Genomic DNA, 24,279 nt, shown 5'->3' on the forward strand with positions numbered 1-24,279 from the left:
TTGGGGAGGAGGGGGCGGGGGGCTTACCGGCCGGAGGTCTCGACGGGGCGCGGCGAGGAGGACGGCGGCGCGCGGCGAGGAGGACGGCGGCGACGAGGAGGACGACGGCGACGGCGATGAGGACGGCAGGCGGCGGCGAGGAGGACGGCAGGCGGCGGCGAGGAGGACGACAGGCGGCGGCGAGGAGGACGGCGGGCAGCCTGACGGCGTCGTCGAGGTCGTCGGTGTGCCGCGCCGGGCAGGAGAACGAGAGGAAGAAGAAGAGAAACGAACGATTTGGGTTGGAATTTTTCTAACTCCCGCTTATATAGGTGGATCTTTAGTCCCGGTTCGAGCCCCCTTTAGTCCCGGGTGGAGCCACGACCCGGGACTAAAGGCCCTTTTTCGGGCAGACCAGAAGGCGGGAAGCAGGGGCCTTTAGTCCCGGTGCGGAGCTCCAACCGGGACTAAAGGGGGTCTTTAGTCCCGGTTGGAGACACGCACCGGGACTAAAGCCCCTCCTGGGCACGCGGCAGGCGAGGGGCTTTAGTCCCGGGTCGTGGCTCCACCCGGGACTAAAGCCCCTCCTCGGCTGCACGATAAGTTTAGTCCCACCTCGCCCAGCAAGGGGGACTAACACTTGTTTATAAGCCCCGTCGCAGCTACTCCATCGAGCTCCTCTCTCAAGCAGGCTTACGGGCCTAAACTGACTGTAAATTTAAAAATTGAAACTATATTTGAAATTGTGGAGAAACTTAAACCTGAATTCAAAGTGAGCTCACTTTGAATTTAGGTTTAAGTTTCTTTACAAATTCTCATATAGTTTCAATTTGTTTCTATTTTCAAAATTAACTATTTTGTTATTTTCAATTAAAAACTATGTTTATTAAAATTCTTTTTGCATATTTGAGAATTTGACAAAACTATGATAATGAAAAGTGTTTGAAATTGAATAAATAATCTCTTCGACTAGGTGAACTAGGAGGTGTGTCATTATATTGAAGAAGGATGGCGGGAACAACAACTCAAAGCTGACCAGACATTGGACCACATCAATCTCTAACCCTGATAGACTTTCTCGATCGATTACCTTCTGAGAAATTGCATTGAGGAATGCACATACCTTCACAATTGCCAGGCAAACATTTTCCGGTAGAATTCCCCTCAATGCAACCGAAAGCAATTGCGTCATAAGCACGTGGCAGTCATGAGACTTTAGGTTTTGGAATTTTTTGTCTTTCATATTTACGATTCCCTTTATATTCGACGAGAAGCCAGTCGGGACCTTGATACTGAAAATGACTTCAAAGAAGATTTCCTTCTCTTCCTTAGTAAGAGCGTAGCTGGCACGCCCTTGAAACTGCCCTGGATGCATGCCATCTCTTCCTTTATGACTTTCCTGGTCCTCCCGTGCTTCTGGTGTATCTTTTGACTTCCCATACAAGCCCAAGAAGCCTAGAATATTCACGCAGAGATTCTTCGTCAGGTGCATCACGTGGATTGCCGAGCGGACCTCATGGACTTCCCAATAGGGTAGCTCTCAAATATAGATTTGTTCTTCCACATGGGTACGCGCTTATCAGGGCCGTTAGGAACAGGTTGTCTGCCAGGACCCTTTCCAAAGATTACTTTTAAATCTTTGACCATATCAAATACTTCAGCACCAGTACGGATGACAGGCTTCCCCCGGGGTTCTACCTTGCCATTGAAATGCTTGCCTTTTTTCTTTAAGGGATGCTTGGGCGGAAGAAAACGACGATTGTACGGGTACACATTCTTCCTACATTTGTCCAGATATATACTTTCTGTCTGATCCAAACAGTGCGTGCATGCATTGTATCCCTTGTTTGACTGTCCTGAAATGTTACTAAGAGCAGGCCAATCATTGATGGTTATGAAAAGCAACGCTCGAAGGTCAAATTCCTCTTGTTTGTGCTCGTCCCACACACGTACACCTCGTTCGGCCCACAGCTGTAAAAGTTCATCAACTAATGGCCTTAGGTACACATCAATATCGTTGCCGGGTTGCTTTGGACCTTGGATAAGCACTGGCATCATAATGAACTTCGGCTTCATGCACAACCAAGGAGGAAGGTTGTAGATACATAGAGTAACGGGCCAGGTGATGTGACTGCAACTCTGCTCCCCAAAAGGATTCATGCCATCTGTACTCCGACCTAACCATAAGTTCCTTGCGTCAGCTGCAAATCTCGGAAACTCTCTCTCGATTTTTCTCCACTGCCGACCATCAGCGGTGTGCCTCAACTTATCGTCTTTCATACGATCTTCCATGTGCCATCGCAACAACTTCGCATGATCTTTATTTCTGAACAAACGTTTCAACCGTGGTATTATAGGAGCATACCACATCACCTTGGCAGGAACCCTCTTCCTGGATGGCTCGCCCTCAATATCACCAGGGTCATCTTTTCTGATCTTATACCGCAATGCAGTGCATACCGGGCATTTATCCATATTCTCGTACTTCTCACCGCGGTAGAGGATGCAGTCATTAGGGCATGCATGTATCTTCTGCACGTCTAATCCTAGAGGGAAGACAAGCTTCTTTGCTTCGTACGTGCTGGCGGGCAATTCGTTCTTTCTTGGAAGCATCTTCTTCATCAGTACCAGCAACTATTCGAATGATGAGTCAGTCACACCGGTCTCTACCTTCCACTTCTGCAATTCCAGTGTGCTACCCAGCTTCTTCTGGCCATCTTCACAAGTTGGGTACAACAATTTGTTGTGGTCCTGTAACATCTGCTCGAACTGCAACCTCTCCTTTTCTGTGTCGCAACCTCGCCATGCATCAGAAATGACCCGGCCAAGATCATCAGCGGGCTCATCTGGTTTCCGTTCTTCATCCTGATCTTCTTCTTCATTGTCTTCCATTGCGGTATCAGCATACTCAGGGAACATAGATCGGTAGTTGTCATCATCGTTCTCTTCTTCTTCATCGTCGTCTTCCATCATAACCCCTCTTTCTCCGTGCTTGGTCCAAACATTATAGCCCGACATAAAATCGGACCGAAGCAGGTGGATCTGAATGACTCTTGAGGAAGTGTAATCCTTCTCATTCCGACATTCAACACATGGACAAAACATAAAGCCACCACCATGCTTGTTCGCATCGGCTGCATTTCGAAAAGAATGCACGCCTTCTCTGTAAGCGGCTGTGCGTCGATCACCATACATCCATGGATGGCTCATCTGCGTTATACGACAGTATATCAAATACAATCACGATCCTAAAAATTAGTACCGCACGGTCTAAACGAGGAAATATAGTTGCTAACCTTTTAGAATAAGTAGAAATAAAGAGGAAGAGGTTTAAGCGTGGCTCAGGCATCTCATATCGTAGTTGTGTTCGGTGAACTGAAGCGGCATCGCTCTAACACACATTTCAACAAACACCTCTAGTGCATGAAAAAAAATGGAGAGCTAGCACACACCCACACTCTTCCATCCAAGAAAAATGCAAGAAAGAGGGGAGAGGGGGGCTGTGCTATATATAGGCAGAGGACTTTAGTCCCGGTTTGAGACACAAACCGGGACTAAAGGTGGCGCACATGCGGGCTGCACCCCGCGTAGCCCTTTAGTCCCGGTTTGAGACACAAACCGGGACTAAAGGCTCCTTACGGGCCGGCACTAAAGCCTCGAGGGAGGCATTGCGATTTGGGACGACGAGGCCGGGCCTTTAATCCCGGCCCAGAGGCAGGCCGGGACTAAAGGGTCCCGACCAAAGGCCCGTTTTCCACTAGTGCATCGATCAGAAGTGAAGAACCTCGAAAATCAATCTGTAGTTGGATGGTTAGAAGGATTGTGGTATACCCTGTCCATTAGAATTTACATCCCAGATTTGGTATTGGTGTTTGCATTTTCCTAAATTTATTTCAAGTCTTCCGACGATGTGCGTTCAGTGTGAAAAGAAGTTTCCGTCGACTACGATGGCGTTTGTGGCGACTTCGTCAATCTTAAGATGATGTGCCGGCTTAGTCTCCCGAAGGTGCTTATAGGGTTAGGATGTGCGTACGTGCATTCATAGGGATGAATGTATGGTCGTGTATGTGAACGACTTCGATTGTACTCTATAAAAAAAAGTGGATAACCTCGAAATCGAGCGCCCGGGCCCACGTGTAGCAGATAAAAACTCTTTGTTTCTTCGATTCCTCTCCAAGGTCGGATGCGCACGTATACATACGCGTGCAAATCCTGCTCTCCATCGGGACTACTACTTGATTCACTCTTTTCTTCGAATCCCTCCTTACAATATATATAGGATAAGGCGTCTAGGTACGTACGGTACGTACGCGGGTGCAAATCAACTCCCCGGTCTTGTTCTTGTCCTCCACCGCCGCCGGCCATGGCTGACAGCAGGTCGACCACTCCGGAGATCACGTGGAGACGTGTCACGGCCTGGGAGCAAACCGGGACGTTCAATTTCGAGGTGACCGATTACCTGCGGCTGGCTGGCATGGGTGTCGGCGAGTACGTTAGTTGGCCCGACGTCGAAGTCGGCGGGTCCAAGTGGAAGATCAAATTCTACCCAGACGGGGTCGACGAGGACTGTGACGGCCACGCCTCAGCGTTTGTGCGCTGGTACAGCCAAGAAGGCATGGATCCCAATCCCGATCCGGAGGTGATCGCCAAGTTCACGCTGAGCATCCTAGATAAAAGGAGCCAGGTAAACCTAGACAGCTGCGGTCCCGCGAAGCTCCTCTTCTCGCCGTTAGATTACCAGGAATGGGGCTGCCGCGACTTTGTGGAAAGGTCCAAGCTGGAAGAGCTGTCGCAACTCGGGGACGGCTGCTTCACGATACGGTGTGTCCTCGCCGTGGTCACCGACGGGCCACCACCGCCTCCGGAGCTGCCCAGCCAACTCTTCAGCCAACTCGAGAGCATGCTCGACGACGGGACAGGCGCCGACGTCACGTTCCGCGTGGGCAGACGCAAGTTCCGCGGCCACAGGTGTTTTCTGGCCGCGCGGTCGCCGGTCTTCAGAGCTCAATTCTATGGCCCCATGGCGAGGAAGGACAAGCCGCGCGTCAAGGTCATCGACGTGGAGCCGGCCATCTTCGAGATGATGCTGCACTACATCTATACAGACTCGCTGCCGCCGCCCTCCGACGCCGATGACCAAGGAGGCTACGGCGTCGCGGCAGACATGTACGATCTGGAGAGGCTCAAGCTCATGTGTGCAGATGAGCTGTGCAAAACTATGGATGCAGCGACCGTTATGAGCACCTACGCGCTGGCGAATCAGCACCACTGCAATCGACTCAAGGATTCGTGCGTGGAATCTATGTCGTCAAAACAAGTGTTGGCAGCCATCCTCGAGACCAATGAGCACTTCATGACAAGATGCCGACCACTGCCATTATCGGACGGGGGTCATGATGAAGAGGAACAAGTTGATCAAAGGAAGAGATTCAAAAGAGCTCGTACGAAATATATGTTGGGTTTGTTTTCTGCATGCATAAAGAAAATTCTGAACCATAGCAAAGTGCCTCAATCGTTTGTAAGCCAAAACGTCTGAAGATTGATGTGCTAAATCGTTGGTATTTGTTTACAAAAACTTGAAAAGTGCAAGATTTATGTTTGCCTTCTTATGAAATTTGCATGCAAACTATTGCATTCCTCCGTGGACCCTTTGGGTGTTGAAACAAAATAATAACGTCTGTAAGCAAAGTGCCTGAACCGTTTGTAAGCCAAAAATGTCTGAAGATTGATGTGCTAAAACGTTGGTATTTGTTTACAGTAAACTTGGAAAGTGCAAGGTTTATGTTTGCCTTCTTATGAAATTTGCATGCAAACTATTGCATTCCTCCGTGGACCCTTTGGGTGTTGAAACAAAATAATAACCATATTCAGAAACCCTTGTGCCAAAACCTATTTCCTGGCCAAAATCATCCAAATGGAAATAACCTGCCATTTTAACCTAATTTCGCAATATTTGTCGTTTCTCCATAGAAAATTGAACACAACAAAAGAACCTAAACGTAAACCAACCCGTGTAGTTGGATGGTTAGAGAGATAGTGATATCCCCAACCCATCAGGGTTCAAGTCTTCGTGCTTGCATTCGTAAATCTCAAGATGATATGTGCCTCAGTCTCTCAGAGGTGCTCATAATGATAGAGAGTGTGGTTGTGTGCGTTCATAGGGGTGGATGCATGCACGTGTATATGAACGCTTGCGTTTGTATTGTGTTCAAAAAAGAAGAACATGAACATGTACACACGCATCTAATGAAAATGTACATACACATTTAAAAAAACTGTTGTAGAAGTATTTTTGGCATGCCAACGCATATATTTTCGGAGCCAGATTGAATACCTGTCGACCTTCATGGCCACACACACTTCGTTGGATGCAACAAACACTCGCTTTTGATGGCAAAGCTTATTGTTGCAAACAGCAATGCCCGGGGATGGAAGGGGTGGCATAAGGGAGTAAGGGACATCATCACATCAACTGTTACTGCAAGCATCCAGGTGAGACCTGCGAGGGTGGCATGGTTGTGCTTTAAGCGGACATGGTCGGAGCTATGAGAGTGGTGACACTAGTACGTTGAGGACAATGGTTTCGAGGGGTGACAATGTGAGAGCGTTGAGGGTGTCGATAGATGGATTCTGTAAAAGAGCGGGGGAGGGGGGAGGGGTCGTTGTTGGTGCTGCAACATGTGTACTATTGCAAGAGTTGGAGTTGCGACGGAATTCCTGCTCCATGATGTCATCATCATTGCTAGAGGTGACCGCAACATGGTCCATTTTCACAGCACAAAGAAGTTTTTACAAAAAGGAAGTTTTCTAAGAAGGAATGAATTAGTGACATTGGTAATACCCCTAAACAAAAAAGTACATAAAACAAATATTTACTTTCAAAAAAATAAAAATAAAATCAAAATAACAAAGTTTTCTAAAAATTAATTTGTGGCATTGGTACTATCCTTTAAGAAAAAAGAAAATGAAGAAAATCCTAAAAAAAACAATGACAACATTGGCAAACAATTTACACAAAATTGTGCTTTGTGTATATCCAAAAATAACCATGTAATAGTGAAAATATTCATACAAAAGAACTTTCGTAAGAAGGAGTGAATTAGTGGCATTGGAATTACCCTTAAAGAAGAAAGAAAATAAAAAAAGAAAAAAAATGTAATAAAGTATTATGAGAAATAATGAATTAGTGGCATTGGTATTTCTCTTTAAGAACAAAGGAAGTGAAAGAAAAATAACAAAAAATATGCACATATTTTACACCAAAATGCGCTTTTAATAATACGCAAAATTAAGCACATAATAGTGGAACTTTCAAATAAATATATAACATTTCGTAAGAAGGTGTTAATTAGTGACTTAGGTATTACCTATTTAGAAGAATAAATTAATATAAAAACTAAACAAAATCGAAGTAGTGAGATTTTCTAAGAGAGAAATAAATTAGTTGATTTTGTAATACCCTTTAAGAAAAAAGAAATGAAAAAAGGAGAGTAAAGAAAAACAAAGTTCTAATTTATCTTGACATAATTTGCGCACAAACATACACCAAATTTACTCTTCTCATAAATATGCAAGAATAAGCCTATAACAGTGGAATCTTTGCAAAACATAATCCTCAGAAGAAATAAATTAGTTGCATTGGTATTTCGCTTAAAGAGGAAAATATGAAATAATATCTAAACCAAAATCAAAATAATGAAAGTTTATAAGAAACAAAGAATTAGTGGCATTTGTATTACACTTTAAGAAGAAAGATAATGATAAAAGTTAAAATAAACTTGCACACAATTTTGCACTAAAATTTACTTTTTGCTGACGATTCATTGATATTGATGAAGGCCAATAATCAGAATGCCGTCTGCTTGAGATCTATCTTGGACACATATTGTGCGGCCTCTGGACAACTTGTGAGTGTGGACAGGTCTAGTATCTTTTTTAGCCCTAGTACATGAGTGGATATCAAGGCTGAGGTTTGCTCTACTCTGAATATAATGACTGAAGCTTTGAATGACAAATATCTAGGACTGCCAGCTACTCTTGGGCTTGAAAAAAGTGACAGTTTTCAATATTTGATTGACCGGCTAGTCCTGAGACTTAGTGAATGGAAGGAAAAATGCATGTCGTCAGGAGGAAAAGAGATCCTTATTAAGTCAGTAGCACAAGCAATACCAACTTACGCGATATCCGTCTTTAAAATTTCCAAAAAAATTTGCAAAGGAATCACGGATGCGATATCTCATTTTTGGTGGGATGATGATGCGACTCACAAGAGGATGCAGTGGTTCGCATGGTGAAAGATGTGTATTCCAAAAAAGCAAGATGGAATGGGATTTAGAGACATTCACTGCTTTAATTTGGCTTTATTGGCAAAACAGGCTCGGAGGCTCACTGATAATCCGGATTCTTTGTGTGCAAGGATTCTCAAAGCAAAAATACTTCCCAAATAAAAGGTCCTGACAATGTCAAGCACTTACTGTTTGAGTGCAAGTTTGCTGCCAATGTGTGGAAATTATTAGGTATGGAGGACATCATTCAAAAGGCATGCTTGGTGGACAGGGCCGGTGAGGCTACTCTAGAACACTTGTTGTGCTTAAAAGATCATGATATTCATATTCTAGGCTTGCCAAAGTTGAGAGAAGCAGTGGCAACAGCAGCGTGGTACTTGTGGTACGAAAGACGAAAATTAACTCATGGCGAATCTATCCAAAGCGCTGCTCAAATAAACCTGGCCGTGAGAGCATTGTCGGCGAACTATATTATTTCATGTGCACCCAAAACCAAGCAGAAATTGGCAGCATGGATGAAGCCTAGAACCGGGTATGTAAAACTGAATGTTGATGCTGCATATGATATGGATACACTGTAGGGTTCGGTTGGAACTGTGATTAGGGACCACAATGGTCGGTTCATAGTGACTGCAAATGAAAAAATTGACATATGCTTTGATTCGTTTACAGCCGAGGTAATTGCTATTCGGTTTGGCATGAATCTTGTTCGAACAGTAGGATGCAGTAAAATCGAGATAAACTCCGAGAACATTTAGGTAATTGAACCTGCAATAGATTACATGTTGGGTAGCATGTCACATCATTTTTTTATCATTTACCTACTCGAGGACGAACAGGAATAAGCTTGGGAATGCTGATACGTCTCCAACGTATTTATAAATTTTATTGTTCCATGCTATTATATTGTTATTATAGGATACGTTTTTGGAATTTATTTACCACTTAATATGATTTTTGAGCACTAACCTATTAACCATTTGTGACAGCCCGATGCCGACGTTCCAGAAGATTCCCTTCTATTCCGTTTTCGTCGTGTGTCTATTTCTTTTTGTCGCATCATCATCGCATCATGCGCATCATCTGCATTACACCGGCATCTCGTTGCCGTCAGTTTTCAAACTTGCATTCGTTAGTAGTTGCCGGTTCTCGTCGTTGTCCGCTCTGAGTCCGACCGCACTCGCACGCGCCCGCGGCACCATCGAAACCCTGTTTTAAAAGTGTGCGTAAAACTTTCTCTAATCGGGTTGAGATTTGACATGCGGTCTTATTTTAATATAGCTAGGACGCCTGTCGAATTTCGTCGCGATCGGAGTCCGTCTGGTACCCGAACGGTCGACCGTAGCGGCACCGTCTTCGGTTATTCGTCGGATGTCTGTCGGTGTTTTAAAAACCGTTGTCGTGCCGCCCGTTCTCCCTCTCGTCTCCGGATATCCCCTCTACACGGCCGCGTACCCGTTCCCGCGTGCAGAATCGTTCGAATCCGACCCTACGGTTGGATCCGGAACGCGATTTCGGTTAACCTAGCCCCCCTTTTGCCTATAAATAGCCCCCTGTGCCTTTTTTAGAAAGCAAAACCTAATCCCCTCGAGATCCGCGCCCCTGAAACCCTAATCTTCCCGCAGCCTCCTCCCACATCCTCCTCGCGCCGTCGGGCCCGCGAGCCCACGGCTGGCCCCCGGGCCCGAAACCGCCGCCGCCTCCCGTGCTCCCGTGCCCCGCAGCCCGAGCCTCCTCCTCCTGAGCTCCTCCATGGCGCCGTGCTGCCCGAGCCGCCGTCGCGCGCCGCCTTCCTCGCCGGAGTTCGCCCCTGCCCGCGCCACCATGCGCCACCAGCCTCGCCGCCGGTATCCCCGCCCGCTGCCAAGGCCAGCAGCCGCCGCCCTCGAAACTCGCCACGTTCGCCGCCCCCCTGCAAGCCGTAGCCATGGCCGCCTTCACGCCCGAGCTTCCCAAGCCGGCCCGCTCCTCGCCGACGCCGGGATCCGGCCGCCCTGGCCAGATCCGGCAGAGCCCCAACCGGATCCGCCTTCCCCCGCCTGCCTCCGTCCCCGGCCGCCGCCGCCTCTGGTGCCGCTCGGGAGGATCCCGACGGGGAGCCGCCTCGCCTCCCGCTTCGCCCCGCGCTCCTGGGCCGGCTTGCCTCGCCCCGGCCCAGCGGGATCCCGAGCTGGCCAGCCCGAGATCCGGCCCAGCTCGCCCTCCAGCAGGCCCGATGGCCTTCCCCGAGCCAGGCCACCTTCGGCCTCCCTGCAACCGCCGGCCCAAGAGGTCTCCTCTCCCCAGGCCCGAAGGTGAGAGTGCCCTGGCCCCCCTTTGTTGCGCCCCCAGCGTAGATTTACTATTATGCGCTCGTTGTGAGTAGACCCAAGTCTTGTAGAATTCGGCCCAATAGGTTTTTATTTCAGAGTTCTCGAATTAGTTATTCCAGGATTTATATAGATATTAAAACGGCCGTAGTTAATTAACCGTGTATCGGATCGCGATGTATTGTATATGATTTTGGCGTAGAATTTCGCGTAGAATACGACTATCCAACTTGCATAAATGTTTGACGTCGTTTAGCGTGCTGTTTTAATAGGATGCGTCCCGTAATTATTTTTTCTTGTGGTCCGGATTGCTCGAGTACCTTAGATAAAATGCCTATGTTTTAGGGACCATTTTTTCCATGCATTTTAGAGCGGTCATTTGTATTTTTGCGTGTAGGGAATTGCCGCTAATTTATTTTTCCGCGTATAGGTTATTTTCTCGTATTTATGTGTGGCTTTATTTTGTGTTGCAACCCCACATATTTTATATGTTTTCGGGGTAGAAAAATCCATGGGATTTTTCTGTGCAATTAGTTTTAGCTTTTGAGTAAGTTAGTTCGCGCGATATTTCACCGTGATGCCCTTTTGTTTAATTCGTAGGATTTATTCCGTGCTCCGTTTGCTTAAGTTGTCAACTAGGGAATTGTTCCTGGGTGTTTAGAGTAGCCCCTGGTATTTTTAGATGAAATAGAAATGCATGTTTAGGTGTGTTTTGATTGCCCTCAAGTTGCTAGAAATAGTGCTGTTTTGGACATGCTGAAATATTTCTAAGTCTGGGATCTGTTATTATTTTTGTTGCTGTCTTATCTTGCTTGCATCTTGTGATCTGTAGCTCTTTTGAGGTTGGTCCAATAGAGTTAGTTGTACCCCTAGTGTTTCTCTAGCATGCTGTGAATTTTCATGCCATTTGGAGTCCTGTAGCTATAGTTTTTTCTGTTGTCAATATAGCTTCAGATCGAAAACCGCACTTCCATGAGGTGTAATTTTCACTAAGTCTGAAATAGTGTGTGGGATGCCATTTTGTGACTTCTTTCTCTAGTGATCCATGATGCCATGCTAGTTGTTGTTAGTTGTTTGTTGTAGTGCTTCTTACCCTCTTTCGTGTCATGCCTTGGTTGATTATATCGGAGTTGTGTAGTCCGTAGTTGTGGGGTGTAGAAAATGCTATGTGGCTGATTTTGGCAGATTGTAGTCATTTCTTGTTTTGCTCGTAGTTGTCGATCCGTAGCTCCGATTTGATCGTGTCCTACATGAAACTTGCTTAGAATCTCGTGTAGTTTCATTTTCTCTTATTGGTTGTATGTTTTTAAGTGCTCGTGACCGTCGTTGCACACATATTGCATTCATGCCATCATATCTTGCGGTGCTTGTATCTTTTGAACCGTAGCTCCGTTGGAGATGTTCTTTATGTCTAGTTTGCTTGTCTCGACGCGTAGAATCACGTGAACCTATTTGTTTTGCTGTTTAACAACTAATTAAATGCATTAGTTCAGATCTGGACAGAACTGTAAATTAACATGTGAGGTCGTTTCGGAGGTGCTATATGTCATTTCCGACCTCATTTAAAATGCCTAGATAAGTAGTTTAATTACGTCTCACCTCTTGCCATGTTTAATCACATTTAATATTGCCGACTATCTAATCGGGATAGAACTGAATAATAAACGTGGAGTTTCGTTAATATGCAACTCGTTGCATATTAAACTTCACTTAATGTGTACTGTTTGTTTGTCGTGAATTGTCTTGCCGTGACTTGTTTGCATTCAGCCTGTCCATGCATCATGTGTGTTGTGCATCGTGTTGTGAATATCGTGTGTTGATGCTTGTTCCGGTTTTCCCCGTCTCGATAGAGTTCCGCAAGCGTGTCGGATGTGAGGACCCGTTCGACTACGTCGGTTCGTCTGCTTCACGGAGTCATTCTTCTTCCAAGCGGGATCTCAAGCAAGATGACCATTTCCCTAGATACCATTACTATCATTGCCATGCTAGTTATTTCGATGCTATCGATTATGTCTCGTTGCCTCACATGTTAAATATCAGCCTATCAACAATGCCATGATAACCTTCAACCTGTTCGACCTAGCAAACCACTGATTGGCTATGTTCCTGCTTGCTTAACCTTGTTGATAGCGTTGCTAGTTGCACGTGCAGTGGCTTTCATGTGAGAACATGGGTTCCTTGTTATATCACCATATTTAAATGCTATTTAATTTAATGCACCTATATACTTGGTAAAAGGTGGAAGGCTCGGCCTTTCTAGCCTGGTGTCTTGTTCCACCTTTGCCCCCTTAGTTTCCGGCTACCGTTGTTATGTTCCATAATTGAGTGCTCCTAACACGATCGGGGTTGTTATGGGGACCCCTTGATAATTCGTTTTAGATTAAAGCTGGTCTGGCAAGGCCCAACTTTGGTACTACATTTGCCTAAACACCTAATAAAATTGCATAGAGACTTTCCGGACCCCGAGGATAATTTAATCAACCCCCGGGCCAGTGCTCCTCATGAGTGTTGGCCCCACCTGAGCGATGTCGGGCGCCCCTCAGGTCACCCGGAGGTTTAGCGATCCCGACGTCTAGCTCATCCGTCGTGTCCTGAGAACGAGGTACGCGACTCCTATCGGGATCGTCGACACGTCGGGCGGCCTTGCTGGATTAGTTTTACCTGTGACGGAATATCTTGTGCATCGGGATTCCGGTGATGCTTTGGGTAATCTCAGAGTTGAGGTTTTCCACTAGGGAATCCGACAAGATCGCGAGCTTCGTGATTGAGGATTTCTATGCGGCTTGTGGTAATTTGTGATGGGCTAGTTGGAGCACCCCTGCAGGGTTAAATCTTTCGGAAAACCGTGCCCGTGGTTATGTGGCAACGTGAAAACTTTGTTTAACACTGGTTCTAGATAACTTGAAGTTAACTTAATTAAAACTTGCCAACTGTGTGCGTAACCGTGACTGTCTCTTTCGTGAGTTCCTTCTCCGATCGAGGACACGGTGGGGTTACGTCTGACATAGGTAGGTGTTCAGGATCATTTATTTGATCAACAGTAGTTCACGTCTGCTATGCGTAGATCTCCCCCCTCTTATTTCTAGTACTCGTAAGTGTAGCCACCTAATATATGCTTAGTCGCTGCTGCAACCTCACCACTTAACCATACCTCACCCATTAAGCTTTGCTAGTCTTGATACCTTTGGAAATGAGATTGCTGAGTCCCGTGTGGCTCACAGATTACTACAACACCAGTTGCAGGTACATGTAAAGGTTACTTGACGCGAGCGCGTTGATTGTACATTTGGAGTTGATTCTTCTTCTCCTTCTTCTTCGATCTAGGATGGGTTCGAGGCCGGCAGCCTGGGATAGCAAGGATGGACGTCGTTCTTCTTTTGTCGTTTATTTTCGTCCGTAGTCGGACCCTGCTCTTACTCTTCATGATTATGTAATGTACTGATGTAACTCTGATGTAGCATGTGGCGAGTGTAAGCCAATTCTTTATATATATCTCTTCTTTTCAGTACATGTACTTGTGACGATATCCATTCTTGCGACACGACGAGATGCGCTTCTATCCCTGACGAGGCCCTCGTGCCAAATTGAGGATAGGGTCGCATCTTGGGCGTGACACCATTGTCGAGTGTGAGTTGCTTTTTTCTGCATGTTTTTGCTTTTCAAGTTACAGTACCAGACGAAGTCCAATTTTTATAAACAAAATGATGATTTTTTGTGGACCAAAAAAGACTTGGAAGCTTCGGGAGGAGGCCAGAGGCCTCACGAGGGAGGCACGAGCCAACAGGGCACGACCAGGGGCTAGGGCGCGCCCTGTTGCCTCATGCTACCCTCATCTGCCTCCTTACGTACCTCTTCGTCCTATAAATTTACATATACCCCAAAAACCCTAGAGAGCCACCCGGAACACTTTTTACGTCGCCACAAGTCTCTGTTCCATCGTGTGACCATTTGGAGCCCTGTTTCGATGGCCTGCCGGAGGGGGGATCGATCACGGAGGTACTCTACATCATCATTGTTGCTCCCATGGTGATGTGTGAGTAGTTCACCACACACTTACGGGTACGTAGTTAGTACCTAGATGTCTATCTCTCTCTTGATCTTCAATATAACGATCATCACATCTTCGCTTTGATCTATCCGATGTAATTCTTTTGTGCGGTGTGTTTGTTGGGATCCGATGAATTGTGGGTTTATGTTCAGATTATTCATGATAAATATTGGTGTCTCCTTTGAATTCTAAAAATGATTCTTATGTGCATCATCATCACAGCTTCGTAAATCTCTCCGATCTATTGATTTGCTTTGGTGAAGTAGATTGATCTTTCTTCAGTGGGAGGGGTGCGATGTAGTGGGTTCAATCTGACAGATTTCTATATCTCAGTGATAGAAAGGGACAAGATACGTATTTGTATTGTTGTCACTAAGGATAAAACAATGGGGTTAGTTCATATTAATTGAATTCTCTTTGTCTACATCATGTCATCATTCTCCATGCATTACTCTGTTTTACTTAATACTCTAGATTCATGATGAATAGTGGTCGATGGGTGGAGTAATAATAATACGTGCAGGCAGGAGTCAACCTATTTTCTTATGAACGTGATGCCTACATACACATGATCATTATCGTGAATAGGACCTAACTATGCGCTTTTCTATCAATTGGTCAACATTAATTTGTTTACTATCGTATGGTTACTTTCATGAGAGATGCCACTAGAGAAAACTATGGCCCCCGGGTCTATTCATTTATAAGTTTACAAACCTACAATACCTCGTTGTTCTTATTTACCTTTTATTTTATTTTGTAACTTATAATTATCTACAACCAACCACACTACTTAAAGCTTTAAAATAACGAGTCCAAGGGGATTGACAACCCTCCTGCATGCGTTGGGTGCAAGTTGTTTCCTCTTGTGTGTATTTGCTGAAGACAGGGGTTGACAGTTACTCCTATTGGTTCGATAAACCTTGGTTTTCTACTAAGGAAAATACTTACCTATATTGTGCTTCATCACCCGTTCCTCTTCACGGAAAACCCAATGCAGATCACAAGTATCAACCTGGTGACTTGAATTGGTACAAGGCAATGTAAAAAATTGGGATCATTTAACAGATGCTAGAAAATATGCCCTCAAATTGTGCATTCTAGCCTACCCGAACAACCTCGTTGTTGAGCAGTGTGTTTCTAGGAAATCCTTGAAATGACCTCCAAGTTTTTCCACCAGATGGGATGCCCATGGTAGGCATTCATATGCTAGGTTTGAATGACTTCCGACACCGTATGCATGTTCTCACACGTCCGACCATGTATCAGCCTTTTTTCAACGAGAAAAATAAAGAAAATGTAAAAGTTATGGAAAACACAAACAACTTCGTATGGTGACTTGAATTGGTCAAAGAAGGCATGAAAAAATTGGAATAATTTCATGAATGTCGAGAAATAACATGATCTCACACAGAGTCTTTTGGCCTTCGTAGACATCCTTCGTTGAACATGGCCTATTTATAGACATTATTGAAATGACGGCAACTTTTGCAGAATGGAAGACCCGTGAAGTTTATGTGAATGAGTGCTTCAACTTGCTGTTGAATGGAAGTGTGTGCATGATAGAATAGCTCAACAGAGAGAAAGGAAGACCTTGGAGCAATGAAAAAAGGCAGCTGAAGGATGGATCAAAGCTAATGTTGGCAGTGCTATGGCAAAACATAAAAAATCGGGAGGGGAGGGGGTGTCCATAGGGATGACCATGGCAAGTTCCTTGTAGGCGCATGCCATTTTTCCCCTTCCGTTCATGATACTGAGGTGGCGGTGTTGTTGGCGTGTCGGTGGGCCCTTATTTTTGCGAAACAACTTAACATCTACAAGGTTATTCTTGAGACAAACTCCCAAGTACCGGTAAGCAAGATTAGAAACAGACAAAGGTATTTCTCTACAAATAGGCAGCTAGTCGACGAGGTTAAAGAGTTACTTCACTATTTTTTTGAGTTTAGGGTTGCTTTGGTACGATGATTAGCTAATAAAGTCGCACATGTCCTAGCTAGGAGGGGTGTACTTAGTCGTTGTGTAAACCCCTGGGTCCGCTTGTCTCCCGAGTGTGTTAGCTCGGAGATCATTCATGAACTTTGAATAAAACAACAACGTTCCCCTAAAACAAAAAAGACAACCAAACACCCAAATAATCATTTTCATAGTAGTATAAAAAATAATAGTTCAGCAGATTTTAGGAACCAACTGAAAGCAAAAAAAAAAAAAAAAAGAGAACAAGATGGCCCTCCTTAATTATGGCCTGCAGAGAACAGTCGGCCCATGTGGTATCCACCCACGTCCGCGGGCCGGACAACGGCAGGTGGACCTAGCAGCGCCACCAGTCCCCCCGCTTCCTCCGCAGCCAGCCACGATTTGTATGGTGCGGCGGGGCGAGGCGAGGCTGCCTGCCGTTTCAATCGAGCCACATCGTCCGCCCCCCGCCCCCTCCGATCCCCCGCCATTCCCTTCCCCCCACATCGACGAGAACCCTAGCCCCCGAGCTCCTCCGCCCCCCATCCGCAGCTTCCCTTCCTCCGCCTCCTCCCCCGCCAGCGGACTCGTCGCGATCATCTCTCCTCCCAGAGGCGACGGCGCGCGCGCGGAGAGGACAAGATTTCAGGGGTAATCGCGCACTCCCATCTGTATAAGCCTGCGCCTCGCCCAACTGCGTCGCTTGTTTGCTTGCTTGTTCCGGTTTTATTTTTCCGAGGTCGTTCGATCGGTTCTCCGAGACTCTCGGATTGGCTCGGCGTTCCTCTGTTTTGCTCCGTATTGCTCTGCCCCCATGATGCGTTGGGCCGTGCCACATGGTGGGACGAGATGGGATGGGATGGGAATGATTTTCTAGATTGACCGGGATATTGGTTCGATTTTTTTTCTAAGGCTCTGGTCGTGTCGGATGGGATTTCGATACGAATTGGCAAGTTAGATGTCAGCATCAAGCGTTTTATGTCCAGGACATGTACGTATGTTCTAGGAGCTCACTGTTTAGAATTTAAGATGTGTGCGTAGGCTTCAAGCCACTCGGTGAGGTCTTGCGCAAGGAAAGTATTTTTTTTTTAATGTGGGATATATTAGGTTTCTTTTATGGAAAAATATGGCTTGTAAGTTTGTAGCAGCATCCAATTGACTGGCTTGTGTACACTTGTATTGTCAAGATGCAGTTTAAATCATTGATTGCAAACTGTAGCCATGTGGCTTCTGAAAACAGTGTCATGAGAAAACTGCCTTTTTTTCCATTCAGTTATTGGCACAGTTCTTGCCTCCTTTGTAAAGAAAAACTGTTGTTCTGATTCAAGATAAATTCAAACCAACAGGGTAGTCCCAGCACTCTTGGGTGCAGTTGTAGCTGCAAAAGGTTGAAGCAAGCCAGTAGAGATGACATCAGAAGGGAATAAAGCTGCTGCGCCTAATGAACCGCTGCCCATTGAGCCACCCGCAAGCTCTGGCACAAAGCGTAAGCGTGGTCGCCCAAGGAAGTACGAGTATTCTACATATGAACAACCTCACATGGCACAGCCCGTTCAGAGCATTCCACCTCTTCGCAGCGCATTGTATAACCCAAATATCCGACATGATGGGGTGCACATTAACCACCCGTTAGGTGGTACTCTTGACACTAAAATGCATACAGTTCATGTGCTGCCTGCACAGCAGACTCAGGGTTATAGGCCCAGCCGACCTGTAGATTCTGGTACTACAGTCAAATTTCGTGAAAATCAAGCCTCCAACAGTAGCAGTGCTCATGTGCGAGGCAATGTAGGCAAGGATGTTATCGTTGGCAAGCATTTTGTTGGAAAGATGACCAAGCAATGTCCTGGGTTTTCTCTTATCACGGTGAGAGTGAAGGACAATCAGGTGCTCAGAGGTTGGATCCCAGATGAAACTAACCTACGCCCAATAACACCGAAGGATGATCTTGCCCCTGACCTCCCCATGCTCCAGCCAAGTCAACTTCAGAAGAAAGCATCTGCAATCCACAGACAAGCTGCTCCTCCCTTACCAGTCCACTTGGAGAATGTTACAATTGCAAAGCCTCTTCAGATGAGGAGGCCTGTGGAGACATCTACTCTTAAGTTCATCATCCCTCCTCCCGCTCCAAGACCTTACGTTGGCTCTGGGGTTGTTGCAGCAGCACCTGTTTCGATTATATCTGGGAATGTATCAAGGCCTTTGCCTAAGCAAGACACTGGATCTTTGAGCCAAGAACCATCAGCTACTGTGGTGCCAGTTAAATCCGCTCAACCTGTATTAGTATCATGCAGACACGTGGATCAAGATGTGCATGTTGAAGGAAAATCTGTCCCTGAGTTTAACAGTGATTCTGAATCTTCAAGTGGAAGCAAGGACTCATCAGGTATGCTGAAGTTCAGATCAAAACCACATTGACCTGAAATCCTAATCTGTCTTTCCCCAGGACAAGTTCAGAAACTTGTCAACCCTGTCTGTTATGCATGACTCAGGAAACTTCATGTTAATGCTCAGCACTTGATTACCTGAAAAACCGAATACTATTCTTGTAGATGTAGTTATGAAGGAATCACTAGGTTAATCTAAGTTTTATGCAATTAAAAATTTGAATGAAAGCTACCTCTAATATGGAGAAGAGTTCAATTCATCTGTCATGATTTTGGATCTTATTTTGGCAGGCCAATCTCCGCGTGGTTCTCCAGCTGCCATGGGTGAGACTGATATAACATCAGGTATCACCTTAGGCCCTGTATGCTTGCTCATTCCCTTAATGAGTAAATGGCTTTTTAATGAACAATTAATGGTGATATTTTGTCAGGCTACAAAGAACACTCAAATGCTGCTAATAGCAACCAACATATTTGTAAGGAACCATCAGGTAATATGTGATTTTATTGTTATTTGGTTGATGCGCTTAACAGTTATCCTGAGCTAATTCTTTGGCTGTGAAAATCTAGATAACCCAGAACAGTCTGAGCAACCAAAGACAGAGCCTAACATCCTGAAAGGAGTTGATGACCCAATGACAGGAGCCTCAGGTAAACCAAGACTCATCCTATCTGATTAGTCTTTCTAATCATACCTTGGATGACTTTTGAATCCTCATTTTATGAAGAAAAAAATATGATGAGTGAAATTTGTGTAGATCAGCTCAAAGTGGGATATGAATGATTGGACTTGTTTGCCTGTATATGAGATGAAAAATATAATACAAAATAAGAAGCTTCATTTTTTTAAAAACGTCTTGATCATTTTTACCTCTGTACTCCCGTGAATAATGCAATGTCAATGCCACAGTTACTACAGTGATATGCACATGCCAAAATATTTTGTTGTCTGCCATGTCAAGGTGTCCATAATTTTTTTCTTTCTTAGGAACTACAGTGATAACTTCTTTTTCTCTTCAAGGGCTAACAAAGTGATTGACCTTGATATTTGCATCCCAGATGATGTTCAGTCTACTGTTAAGGAAGATGAACTGAAGGTTGACAGCCAAGAAATCAGGCTGACAACGACAACATAAATCCTGCTGTTTGGTTTATGCTGTTTCACCAAGCTTACAAGAATCTCAACGTAAATTGGTGCCTTTCTGTGGATGGTTGAACCCTAGAGCAGACTAGCATTATTCATTTTTTACTCTTCTGCTCTGACTTTATACGGTCAAAGGTTCAGAGGAGAAACAAATTCGTAGAATATTTTTGACCTTGCAGCTAGTGCTTATGGCAGTGAGTAGAACGGGAAAAACATGTATATAGATTTTAGCATTTTAGGAGAATGGCAAATATATACAAGCGTCTGGATGGTAAGTGGATCCTCTGCATTTCTTTCTTAAAACGCAGAGGCGCTACTGAGCTTGCTCTTTATTTGCAATGGTTCTACAGTTGATCTTTTGCCAAACATTTTTTGCTTTCAGCGTAAACTATGGCAACACACACTTCTGTCTCCCCTATATTTGCTTATCTGAGAAAATATTATCGAGCAACAACAAATTCAGGAAAGTAAAAGCCTGGCAGACCTGTGTTTGCTGGGGTTTTTTTTCTGCAGGTAGTTAATTTGGAAAAGCAGAAGCGTGATATGCTGCACTTTGGGTAGTTGTTTTCGAATGACTTGCGCTAGGAATTTCTTCCATCTTGAGAGGCTTAAGAGGTAGGTGTAGGATGAAAAAAAACTAAGGGAAATGGAGAGCTCCCCGGGTCACACAAGAGCCAATGCTAATGGCATGAGAAGTGATAGTCATCTACTTCCTCCCTTCCTAAATATAGGTCTTTTTAGAGGTTTCATTAGAAGACTACATACGGATATATATAGTAATATAGACACACTTTAAAGTATAGATTCACTCATTTTGTTCCTTGTGTATTCCTCTAGTGGAATCTTTAGAAAGACTTACATTTAGGAACGGAGGGACACTAGTAGAAAAAGGGCCTTTTGTCCCGGTTCGTAAGGGCCTTCTGTTCCGGTTTTGGAACCGGGACAAAAAAGTCATTACAAATGCCCTTGGCCTTTAGTCTCGATTCTTACACGAACCGGGACAGATGGGCCTCCACGTGGCCGGTGCGGCGAACCCAGGCAGGAGGCCCTTTGGTCCCGGTTGGTGGCATCAACCGGGACCAATAGGCATCCACGTGTCAGCATTTCAGGTGCTGGGGTTTTTGTTTTTGTTTTTTTGAAGGGGGGGGGGGGTTGGGGGTTTTGGCGGGTTAATTTAGGTGTTTCATATATTGTGTTAGCTAGCTAATTAATAGAGAGAAATGTCCTCTCTTATCTCCGTGCTTGGTCGACGCTACGTACTATACGTATAGGGAGGACTAGACACGCTAGCTAGTAAGTAAATGAAGGAAACAGAAGATCGTCATGAACATATGCATACGGAGAGAAGTGATATCGACCACATCTCCTTCTCTGAGAGATTGGTCGAACAACAAGTTCTCGAATATCTATCCGACGCTACTGGCTACATATATATAATATAATTATCTCTTACAATATAATCTCCTAATTATAAAAACCAACTGATTAGGGTCCACATGGTATTCTCCGTCTTTAGCGATCACGTGGTCAAGAAAGAATGCCGCCAATTCCTCTTGAATTCCTCGCATACGATCTGGTGGTAGGAGTTCATCCCGCATCTGAAATATCTAATTTGAAGAAGGGGGTCAATACATATATATGAATAAATGAAACTGAACACAAATGATGGTAATAAAATAAAATTGTGAATATTATTATTTACGCACTTCATATTGTTTGTCAGAGTAGCCCCGCTCACAGGTCGTGTGACGGATGGACTCGCAAATGTAGTATCCACAGTAATCATTCCCTGGTTCCAGCCACAACCACTTTACAAGAAATAGAGGTCAATCAAACTGATAGTTAGCAAGCATGCTAAATGGTATTGATGAAACTAGCGCTTGAATCACTAGGAACATGCTACTATAGTACTTACTTTCGGGTGTCTAAATTGCAGCTTCTTCGGCAGTCCCGTAGTTTTTGAGGTGAATTTTTTCCAAACCCCGCCAGACAAAGAAAACAATTACTTGATATCAGGAAATGAACAAAGTTGCCGATATGGTGCGATAATGATCGATTTAACTTACTTCTCTAGAATTTCGGTCATGTCCGCATACTCCTTGGGATCTTTTCGTCTCGAGTCTAAGACGGTTACTATTCCCTACTCAAGCTTAATCTCTAGGAGAATATAGTGGAAGCTGCGCACGCATGCATAACTCATCAATTACATTACTATAACCTTGACTAATAACGGAAACCGAATATGCACAAGACAGTAATACTCACTGGAATTCGTAAGGGAAAAATATTATAGCTTTGTTTTGATTCAATACAAACGATTGTAGCAGCTTGGCCTCGGTATCTTTGGCCTGAAATTCAACCATAAATGCATCTATGAGATTTGTGTTAATGAACCCAATATCACCGATTTGTCTTTTCTTCAATTCGGCGATCTTCAATCTGCATAATATAGTGAGGATAATTAAAAATAATGAAAGAGATGACCTATATATAGAGACTCAATGATAGAAATAGTACTACTTACAAGCAGTAGCAAGTGATCATTAATTTATCGAGGGCCTTTAGATTGAAAAACACGAAGAACTCCTCAAATGGAACATTCAACAGTTCAATTCCAACGAGGTCATGCGCCTCTCTAACTCTCAGCGTCAAAATATTACTCCCCTCAGACTCTGTGCAGGTTTTCATGTACCAATCATGGAATCTTCGCATCATCATTGTTAGAGATCTTTCATCTTTGATGAGAGGCTTTCCGTACACATATTTGTGTTCGTCCACCTCCAAGAAATCGAAATGTGCATCGTCGGGCAGGTAATCTGCAGGATTGGTACCGGGCAAGATCCCCGAATGATTAGCGACGATATCGCTAGACACCTTGAGCGGGGGGAACGATTGGTTCGCTTGTTCGCCGAGCTGGGCAACTTTTTTCCCAGCTCGTCGTTCTGCTAACCTTTGACCACTGACAGTACTTCCCGACCGCTCCGCTTCGATAAATGACTTTGTAATAGTGCGCTCATAGTTGGCTTTCACCGGAGACTTTGGTGGTTTCTTCTGGGCAGCCAAAGTACGCTTCGCTTTTACCAGATCTATCTTCTCCTCCTGAGGTGGATGTTTCTTTGCTTTCACCCCTTCAAAGAAGTTGTTCACTTCGGCTTGCACGATCTTCGTGTTTTCCTCCTCGCTCCTCTCGTATGGTAACTTCTCTGGAGTCTTCAGAGAAGGATTGTATCTGTATTGCCTGCCTCTGGATGTATGCTAGACGCCGGAGCATACGGAGAGGCTGCGGCTGACTTTCCTTTCTTACGAGGCGGAGGATAAGGACGATGCGGCGGAGCAGCCGGAGCGGCGGCGGGTCTCTTTCGCCCTTGTTGACGAGGCGGAGAAGGAGGAGGCTGGCTGCTCGGGCGCGCCGGCGCAGGCGGAGAAGGGGGCGGAGTGCCGCTACGCGCCGGAGAAGGAGGCTGAGTGCCCTGATCACTTGCCGGAGGAGGAGGCGGAGGCGTCCAGTTCGGAAGGTTGATGAGCTCCTTCCGCCATAGGCATGAAGTCTTCAGAGAAGAACCCAGCCGAATCTCCCCTTTACCCGTAGGGTGGTCAAGCTCAAGGTCCTCAAATCCGTCCGTTATTTGATCCACCATCACCCTAGCATATCCTTCTGGAATCGACCGGCCGTGGTAGGTTGTGCCAGGTTCAGTAGGTAAAACAGAGCCAACAGCCGCCTTGACTTTCAATGTCATCCATCGCGCCATAAGGTGGCAATGTTGAGACTCCGTGATAGCATCCACGGGGTAGCTAGCAGGAACCATGAAGACAGCCTCCAGCTGCCGAGTCTGCTCGGTGGAAGCCACGCTGCTTCTCCGCTGAGATGGCGGGGTAGCTTCAAGGGAAGATTCGGCAGGTCGTTTGCTGCGATCTGCTTCTCGTTCCTCTAGCCCTTGTACCCTTTTCGTGCAGCGCGTGCAGTTGGCTATGCTCCACTTTCTTCCTCCTCTCCTGGCATTTGTAACCCCCTGTGTCCGGAAACCCAACCTTCCACGGAACAGAGCCTGGCGTACCTCGTGTCCGTCTAGGGTGCTCAGGATTCCCGAGGGCCATTGTGAGCTCGTCCTTCTCTCTGTCTGGAAAGAACGTCCCTTGCTGCGCTTTCTCGATATACTCCTTAAGCCTCGTGACG

General features: G+C 45.4%; 2 protein-coding genes across 2 annotated transcripts; both read left to right on the forward strand.

The window, feature by feature from the left end:
* Positions 1–4,342: 4,342 nt before the first annotated feature.
* Positions 4,343–5,515, forward strand: LOC123428786 (BTB/POZ and MATH domain-containing protein 2-like). Its single transcript, XM_045112932.1, has one exon. The coding sequence runs from the start codon at positions 4,343–4,345 to the stop codon at positions 5,513–5,515; it is 1,173 nt and encodes a 390-aa protein (XP_044968867.1).
* An 11,536-nt stretch (positions 5,516–17,051) lies between these two features.
* On the forward strand, positions 17,052–19,951 carry LOC123430886. The gene is made up of 5 exons (XM_045114717.1): positions 17,052–17,225; positions 17,921–18,960; positions 19,253–19,306; positions 19,393–19,452; positions 19,532–19,951. Exons 2-5 carry the CDS (start codon positions 17,982–17,984, stop codon positions 19,639–19,641), a joined length of 1,203 nt encoding a protein of 400 aa, XP_044970652.1. The 5' UTR covers positions 17,052–17,225; positions 17,921–17,981; the 3' UTR covers positions 19,642–19,951.
* The last annotated feature ends 4,328 nt before the right edge of the window (positions 19,952–24,279 follow it).

Source organism: Hordeum vulgare, chromosome 2H, assembly GCF_904849725.1.
Source record: "Hordeum vulgare subsp. vulgare chromosome 2H, MorexV3_pseudomolecules_assembly, whole genome shotgun sequence".
Taxonomy (NCBI): Eukaryota; Viridiplantae; Streptophyta; class Magnoliopsida; order Poales; family Poaceae; genus Hordeum; species Hordeum vulgare.